We start from the raw sequence: 9,660 nt of genomic DNA on the forward strand, positions 1-9,660 counted from the left end.
AAACAGAACATCATGTAGGCCTTGTCTATTTTTAGATCTAATAAAAAACCCACAACCTCAAAATTAACATGCAACCAATTGGAAAAAAAAATCTTAAGTATTTAAATAGAAAAAAATAACCCCATACTTGCTCTGAGATTAAAATATATTGGCAATTAAGTAAAGAAAAATATTAACAAAATTTCTCAGGAAATGGGGGAAAAAGGTAAAAGGAAGAGAGTCAGCTTAAGGTGCTGGGATTCTCCTATCAGTTTTTATGCCTCAAGGGCATTGACATATTATAGAGACAGCATATCACGGCACTTGTTAAATTAATATAATGTATCACTGTCAAAATGCCCTTGTAATCTAATGGCTTGCTGAATAAAATGTCAATTACTGGCTATCCTACAGCACAACTCATAACTATGAACATAAAGACTGCTGCTGCCAGCATTTTAGAATTAAAGCAGCCATTGCTATCAAGTTCAACTAAACAACAGTTACTAAGGAGTGAACAGAGTAAAGTTTTCTGAAAATTAACCAAATAATTTTGTATAATATATTTCAAATTTTTATAAGTCTCTTTTTTATAAATTTTATTTATAATTTTATAAATGTAATTGCCTGAAGTACTTGTTCAATGAACTTTATTTGCACATGATTATATCAAGTCAACTAACAGCCTAGTACTTCAAAACCAGGCATCTTTTCATCTGTAAAAAAAAGTTGCCAAAAGATCCTTGAAACTCACAGATGAAGTTCTCCTTTCAATCTTACCCTAGTCCACTCGATACCTGACAGATCTTTACTGTATTTGAATGATTCTCACAATACAGCAAGAAAGTAAGTTACAGGATAACACACTTCATTACCTCATTGTCACAATCAAAAAAGAGAACAAAAGAAACATCTGCTTTTCCATCCATGGTCTTCTTCCAGCCTTGAAGATTATCTTCATTCCTGGGAAATCCATCAATCAAGAACTTGTTCTTCTGGGAATTGGCAGCCATTGTTTGATCCATAGCCTGATAAAAGACAATTCAATTCATGATCTCCTGCACATCAACCATTTATCTGCTTATTAAACTACCCTGAAAACATTGACGTTGTAAGATGAGAAGCATTTATCTTAGAATTACTACAGATTTACAGAATGTATTTGTTTCACCTTCAGTGCATGCTAATTAATTCTCTGATGCACCCTCTTTCAAAATGCATTCACTATTTAATAAAGCTCAAAATCTCATAACACACAATCCCACCTTTAATGTTATTTTCTACAAGACACTGGAAAGCACTGTTACACAGTAAGATGCCAAAACATCCCTGATCTAGTTAAATCTAATGGGAAAGTGCGAGAAGAATTTAGTGTCATGAGCAAAAGAAGCCTCTTCTGCCTTAAAGGGGATACTCTGGTTGTTTTCCTGGAAATTTAATAATGATACAGGCTGGACCTTTTCCTTCCACAGGAACATCAGCAGGTGCTCTTCTAAACCTGGCTATTTATTTTGATAAAGCTTGCAGAAACTTATTACGTTTATGGCCGCTACCCTCCAGCTAAATATGACTGAGCTGACCAAGAAGTCAAAAAGCTAGGTAAGGTAAATAAGAAATATAAGAAAAGGTTTTGCCTATTTCCCTACAGCTACTAAATAAAACAACAAAAAAGAAAAATAATCCATTTGCAGAGGTCCCCAGATATCAGAGGCCATCACCTACTGTCCTCCAACCAGCCAGAGAGAAACAGGAGTAACTGCTAAGAGAAGCCCAGTAGGTGATGGACACCTGCGTGTCTGCCATCTCGTACTGCCCACGCTGGAGGAGAGGCAGCTCTTCCAGGATACAGCCACAACCCTGCTGCTTAGTCTGCAAGAGACAACCAGCAAGGAAATAGCCCTCTCCTTACCCTCTTCAGCAAACTGATTGTTATTTCAACTGGTACAATCTCCCCCTCCTTGATGTAGTTCTCAATGAGTTCTCCATACTGCGAGCCCGGCCTTTTGCGTTCGTCTCGGAGGAGGTCACCAGCAGACAGATGTGTGTAGCCATACTTCTGCAACGTGCAAAACAAACAGGTAAAGACTCCCTTGAATTAGCACATGTGCAAAGTCACCATCACTGGACACTGTCAACACCATTAATCTTTGTATTATAACAGAAAAATACAAGGAATAGCATCTCGCTAGCAACGGATCTATCCCATGCTGAGTGTGGAATCTGACAATCTAGCACACTAAAGTGCTAGAAATGCACAGAAAGCACAGCTGTAGAGAGATTCTTGGGTACAATGCTCAAGAGTGCTTTGGTCAGGCACTCACATACTGTTTTCAAAGGTAATTTTGTCACATTTGGAAAGGAGACTGTCTCAATGTCCTCAAGGTGCTTCACAAAACGTTACACAGCACAAGGAGATGTTTAACTATCACCAAATTCCATACAGGCTATGCTCCACCCTAACAGTTCAACTACTTAAAAATTGTAAGTGATCATCAGTTACTGGGTCAAATCTTGATTTATTGAGTGAAAATGTAGAAAGGAGGGGTACCATCTCACCTTACACAATAAGTTTGTAATTTCATCTAATTGCCTACTTAAAGAAAAGCACACAAAGTGACTCCAGGTCTTCTGGAACTGGAGGAATGTTTCAAGCATAACATGAGTCAGAAATCCTTTCGCTTCCATTGTGGTTTTGGCACCAACTTCCTCTTCCAACTTGGGCAAATCACTGATAACTCTGCACCTAACACACAAACAGCCCTACGCATGCACTCCTCCAAAGCCAGCCCTGCCTGCCCCTGCTGCCTCCTTTCCTCTTCTAACAATGACGTGGCAGATGATGGTGAACAGCTACATTGGTGCCACCCTATGTCACACCATGTAAAGTGAACAGAAAAGGCAGAGATATCAGGTCCAAATTATCAATTTGATACCAGTATGCAGGAAAACAGCAACCAATATTAGTCTTTTATTTCACCTCGCACTACACCTAAAAGAAGTCGCAAATGCAAAATACCAATGTAAAGTATTTATTACACTTGAATTTCTTGGGCATTTACTATCATGGATAGACATCCAGTGCAAACACACAAATACACTCTTACCAGAGAGAAATGTGTTGTTATAATGAAATTTCAGAGGACAAACCAACCACTTCCTCCATTCACTTAACACCGCAAGGAAACTAACCAAGTGCACTGTGCTCCTTGACCAAATACAGTCCATAAAACTAGGCCATAAAATATCACATTGGTGATTACCTAAGCTAGCTATACATCCAAAACAGACTACATCTATACATACTCATCCTAAAGTTTTTACACAGAACAAAAGCAGCGGCAAAAAACTTCAGGGTTATCATCTTGGCTGCAGCAACATCCAAAGCAAATTTCAAAAAAGGTGTCTAAGCAGCGTAATAATAGGACTACACTCTTTTTAAGGCTGTGAACTTGGGATTTAAAAACTTGGCTACTGGACTAAGTACAACAGAAATATTACACAACCCACTAAGTGACTTTAAAAACATTTCGGTTGCTTTCCAATTTCACCCACAAAAGCGTGGAACTGCCATAGTCATAATTTAAGAAGGGATATAATTACCTAAATCTCCAAAACTCTACACAGCTGGCAATAAAAAGCTAGCAAGATTTTGCTCCAAATAACTGTGAAGAAAAAGCTCCACAGACATCCTCCATAAGCTCACTGTACTCCTGCTTTAATGCGCATCGCATTTGGATATGCCTATTTAATTGCAAATCTAAATGTTAACTATGAACTACAGAAGCCATAAACCAGAATAAATCTTTCCTTATAAGCAAGAAACCTTATTCTGCTGTACCCTAAATTAAAATGTGGTTCTCCTTGCTAAAGTTAAATAATTATGATATTTTTAACATCAAGTTTCTACAAAGGAGAAAACGGGAAGAAAATATAATCCCTTCGGTTTTAGGGGATTACCAAACCATTTAATTTTCCTTGGCATTTCCCTTTTCATGCATGAAAACAAAATTGAGTTAGATAATTTTTTGAATTCTCTGTCTTTTGCAACAGCAAACTAAAATAGTTTTTTAACAGCTGAACAGGAAAGTAAAAGATAGAAGTGTTTTAAAGTGCTGTCGTATAAACAGACTCACTTCAGATAATAGCAAACTGTATTCTTGAGTAACCTTCAGAATGGATTAACCAGGCAATAAGAAAAACAAACCTCTCCTTCAGGGGCAAAACATCTATTTGTTAACTGTACTGAGTCAAGAGCCAAAGAAAACACGTCGGTTTAAACAATGCAAACAAGCCCAGAGAAAGGCTTGGCGGCTGCTCCCAGCACGGGCGGCTTCAGAGACGCGGCGCTCACGCTGCTCTTGCCGGTTTTAATCAACACGTACAGGGCACAAGGTTTGCCTTCGTCTTAGGCAAGATAAACCCGCAGCACGCATCCTGAATCAGAGTAAATTGTCATGTCCTCAAGAGCGTGTGATGGCAGTGCACAAAAATCGGGGCAAAACACCCTCGTGCCTTGCCAAGGTTTGCACTGTGCCAGTGTGACTTTCCAGCAGGGCCAAGTACATCTTGATGAAACCCCCAGAACGTGACTCAGAGCAACTGCTGCCTAATTCTTCTCTGAAATCAGGAAGGGAGCAAGGCTGTGACTTCCAAACAACGAAAAAACAGTTTATCCAGTTCTTGAAGGATGTATGTATGTTAGATTCGTGATGCTAGACTGAAAGGAAGACTTCAAAATAGAAATGAGGTTAAGAAGTTTTCTAAATACTTGCATGCCAAGCATCTAAAAATCTGGACATATTTTTTTTTCTGGACAAGCATTTAAAAATCTGGACTTCCAGCTTTCTTCTATTAGTCAAGGTTTGCAGCTTCCAGCCCGCAGACAGGACAGGCTTTGTTTCAGTAAATACAAGAAATAGATGGATACAACTGCAAAAGCAAGAGTCATATCTGTGCCACACTTGAATGAGGCAGTCTGCCCTGGCGAGGTTCTTCAGGCAGTCTGAAAGGATCAGTGATGGACAGGGGCTGCTGCTGGGACTCCTCGCACAGCCAGCTTTCCAGGGGCACAAGGTTTATTTCTGAATCAGCCCTGTGTGGTCCAGCAACACACCTCCCCGCTAAACACAGAGCTTGAGACTTCCTTAAGAGAGCAAATGCCAAGAAAAGCAAGAGAAACACAAATTACTACTTTGACCTTGACTCTTATCTTGGCTTATCATTGTTACTCTGAAAATGAAAGTCACAGGGCTTAAGATCTAAACAAATAAAATACAAACTTTTATTGCCCTAGTTCTGACCTGTCATATCTTGAGCAACCTTAATAAACAACCAAAATTTGCTACATACACCATTCTTGAGCTAGTTAAAAACAGAACCATGCAAAGCCTGCAGCCTTTGGGGTCTTTGTAACTCAAAAGCTTTTGGCTGTCTTACTAGCAATTAGCACATAGAATTAAAACTTTGGGGTATAAACTACAATGCAGTAACAGACCTTCTGTCTGCTTATTCCAATTAAAAAAAAAAAAATTGAAGACATTTTCTTAGTTTGAAATATGTTCTTGCCCCTGGGGGAGGAAAAACAAACAAAAAAACCCCATTAACAAACCAAAATGCACAAAGGAGATCCTACTGACAGTATTCCCAGGAAATGGGGGAGCACACAGAGCACCCCAGTGATTCAGGAACACCGAATTCAATAAAAGGCACACAGGGTGTTTGGGGAAGTCCAAAATTCAATGCCTGATGTTCTGCAAAATAGAAACGTATAAGGATAAACCTTCAGGGGGTATATTTAAACAATCACTCACCATGTTTTAAAAAAAACTTCAAAGTTCAGAAACATAAATTTATATATCAAAAAAGAGCTATGAGAACTTAAGGCTAAGTAGAATACTAATACTTGACAGTCTTGAAAGAGATTTCAGAAGTTGAGCTTAAAACAAACAACTTAAAAAGTGGGTTTTATTTCAAGCAAGTTAAGGCTGCCTCTCAGCAGTCATCCAGAAGACAATTAACGCAGGCCAACAAAAGCTGAATCCACTGCTACTTTCAGGAGTGTTTCTGATACAAGCTCTTCTTGCATTGTTTTCTTCACCCTAGGAAGCCTCCTTATCATACATCCCAAAGCAACTGAACAGCTTTTTCCACTAAGATATTCACTTATGCCCTTATAAAAGGAGAAGGCTCAGCATCCCACTGCTGGAGTTTTAGATTTAGACACAAACATACAGGACAGGTCTGTAAGGGAGGTGAGTTATATCTGAGGTGTGCAGAGAGGGATGTCTTGTATACCCAAAATCCCTACACAAACATCTTGCCAAAACAGACAACAAAACCAACTCAAATCTCACGAGGAATACTGATTATTTAGTTATTATTTTTCCCACCAACCAACCAACTCGGCATTTTGGGCAAAGGATGTAAACCTTTAAGTAAATGGGGGGGGGGGGAAATTAGCTACATGAAAGCATATTTTGTCCAGATCTGAAAAACACAGTTTTTTCCTTGACTTTATCATAACCATTTTATAAGCAAAGTTCAGAAGTGTCCTACACACACATAAGAATCTCATAGTCACAGAAGATACAACGCTGTGGAAAGCATCAAGGTTATTGCAAGAACCTGCATTCAAATTACATCATTCAACTACCACCTCAAACATTCTGCCTCACATGACAGCTATGCAACAGTCCCAGATGCCAGCAAGCTCCACCTAACAGGGCTGTGGAAGGTTTCAGGAGTTAATCTGCAGAGCTGGGAGGGAGAGGATAAAAACTTAAGAGAGAATTCTGCTTCATCTCTTCCTAAAATAGGAGGGACTGGTCCAGAGCAGCCGTTCTGCTGCATTTGCATTTCAGTGGCAGTTCTGTGAGTTTGTGGAACATGGACAGGAGTCTCCCCTCTGTATCGGAGAAAACCAGCCTGGTTCAGCTGCCTCCTCCAACCTTATCTGAGAAGATAAAGAAATCTAATCGCTGGCCTGCTGCTCCCTTTCATACACTGTGTCAATACCCACTTCCGCTTGTTACTGCATCTTCTTCCCCCAAATCGTTTCTCCAAATTGGTCCAAATTTGGCACAAATACAGGTCTTCTCCAGAATGAGGGACTCCACCACACACACACTGAGCACTTATAATGTAGTAGTACTAGTACTTAACAAATACATAGTTCACCTACAACATGTGATAGTCATCTCCCTTTTCTGGGAATGTAAGGCATAGTCATCAAAATAATTACAACACTTCTTTGAGAAATCGTTCCCAGGCAGTACATAATATCACCTTTCCTCCACAAAACATGGCTACTCTTGGTTTGTTCATAAAATCATTTAATGGTAAAATCATGCAAGATCTCACCTCAGCAAAGTGAGACTTTGTCCATGTGTGATGTGTCCCAAATACCTCACACAAATGGCAACTGAGAAATATTTATAGCTCACGCTGACCTTCTGTTCAGCCCAAACTGCAGATTTACAGCAAGATTTTGGGTCAGATTCATTTGAAATGAAAACGAATATTATTCAATCTATTTACAACAAGAATGAATGAGGTCGATTATTACACAGCTCCAGTCCCTTTTCTCTGTGGCAAGCTGCCAAGGGCATTTAAAATCCCAAGAAAATTACAGCTTCAACCTAAAGGCAGCATTGACCATGTACAGGCTATTCAACTGCTTGCCCCAGAGCTCCCCCGGGGGCTGCCAGGAGCCAGGCCAAGGAGGGGAGCTTCAAAAACATGCTGTTTGTTGTCCAGTGCTCCTGCAGTGCTGTATCCATACCTCCCTGCCCATGCCCCCTTTTTCTTAAGTTTTCCAGCAGACTTGCATCAGTCCAGCTCTCCCTTCAACTCTCTCAGACCCTCACTCCCCAGCGTTTAGCTGGTGGCTCCCAGAGAGGTGTTTGGGCAGACAAGGTCAGGCCTGAGTGCCTTCTGCTGTCAGACTTCAATAAACTTCCTTCCCTCCAGTGACCAGGATTTGCAGAATCCAAGCCAATTTACATTCACTAGTATTTGGACTTTTCCTTTTCAGCCTTAGAAAATAAAATAAATATGGTACATGCAAAGTGAACCTTCCTCTTTCATTTTTATCTGCAAATACAATTTGAGTACCAATGATTTATTTGAACTCCTCCTAAAAAAATGGTCTTTATCCAATTATATTAGCCTATCAAGCCAAACTTCCAGGCATCGGCCAGGGGCCACACAAGGTACTTCAGCCCTGAGGCTACATTAATGGTTTGGTGAAAGCCATTAATGACAGCCTACAAGATTCCTCTACAGTTTAAGCTCATTTGTTGCCCATGTGCCAGGGGCAGAATTTGACCTCACCAAAAAAGCTTTATGAGCACTGTGAACCTTTCATTCCAAAACTTAATTTAACAAATAAGCCAGTTCAAATGAGAGTCTGTAATTTGAGGTTAAAATCCTCCAGAACTAAAATCATAACAGCATTTTTTTTAGCCTGGATCAAACTTGCACTAATTTAGTCATACAACACTGAGGACTGGGATAAAATGGCAGCATGGATAAACTGTAACAGCACTGCTAGGGCATCACCAGAACAGAAGACACACAAAACGTGCCTGTGCCAGGGGCTGTGGGTCTTTTTTTATTTTTTCCCCCAATAGTTTCAGAAACATGGGCATTACTACAGTTCTTAGTAATTTCTTTTGGTGTGGGTATGGATAAACTTTGATCCTACATGGCTTTCAATAAGAAAAATATATACAACTGCTCAGGAGAAAAAAAAAAAAAGAAAACTGATTCAAATCCAACATACACATTTGGAAGCATTCAGCCTTAACTATTTCCATAATTATCACCCTGAATACAGTGCAATTATCCCTGCCTTTGTTGTTTATTAAAGGACAGTAGTATACCATGTAGCATTCACTGTTCTTTCTTAGGTACTTGTTCTACCTCCAAGGGCTGTAAAAGTGCATTTGGAAAACTGAAAATGTGAAACATGCATCAGAAAATCTTTTCAACCTATATTACCAGTTCTAGGCTCTTCAAAAAGAGAGAAGATTAACAATCTAAGTGTTCAGGCCATACTCTGACCTCTATATTTTGTCACAGAACAAAACTGTAATTCTATGTTTGATGTTTTGCCTTCATAACTTAGAGAGACAGAACCGAGTCAGAAAGCCAATGCCCTGCAGTGGCTACTGTCCCAGCTCTGACATTTACGGTACAGACGTCAGAAGACACAGACCTCGATCACACGCCCTTGAAGCCAACGTGGCAACCTCAGGCACGCGGGTGACAGCCCTGCAGTCACCTACATGGCCACGCAGAGTGTACAGGGCCACCCACTCAGGCTGAGCCACAAGACAAGTGTGCCAACACCCCACCACCCAGGTAGCCAAGAACTTCTGGAGGGTCACGGTCCCGTCCCCCCGCTAAGGCACAGAGGGCGCCAGTGCTCCCACCTAAACCGGTGCTGTTACGGTCACTCTGGGGTGGCCACCAAACCCCAACGGGTGTCCCAGTGCCCAGGGTGGGTGCCAACGCAGGCAGAGCAAGATCCCGTAGGGCTGGAGGAAGAAAACAAAGGAGAAGGAAGAAGGCTGGTCCCTGGCCAGGCTGCCGGGCAGGGGCAGGGAAGGGAGCGGCGAGGCTGGAGCGAGGACTGCTCCTCCGGCTAGCGCGGGGGCGGGGGGGGGCTTATTTATAGTG

General features: G+C 40.8%; 1 protein-coding gene across 1 annotated transcript in view; it reads right to left on the reverse strand.

Moving 5' to 3' along the window:
* Nucleotides 1–2,035, reverse strand: part of CMPK1 (cytidine monophosphate (UMP-CMP) kinase 1, cytosolic) — a gene marked incomplete at its 5' end in the record, with an annotated part of 3,638 nt that extends 1,603 nt beyond the window's left edge. The window contains 2 exons of the mRNA XM_008936796.1: nucleotides 855–1,007; nucleotides 1,889–2,035. Of these exons, the coding sequence (XP_008935044.1) occupies nucleotides 855–1,007; nucleotides 1,889–2,035 (300 nt within the window). The remainder of the gene's footprint in view (nucleotides 1–854; nucleotides 1,008–1,888) is intronic.
* Nucleotides 2,036–9,660: the final 7,625 nt, after the last annotated feature.

Source organism: Merops nubicus, unplaced genomic scaffold (assembly GCF_000691845.1).
Source record: "Merops nubicus isolate BGI_N331 unplaced genomic scaffold, ASM69184v1 scaffold45083, whole genome shotgun sequence".
Lineage (NCBI taxonomy): Eukaryota > Metazoa > Chordata > Aves > Coraciiformes > Meropidae > Merops > Merops nubicus.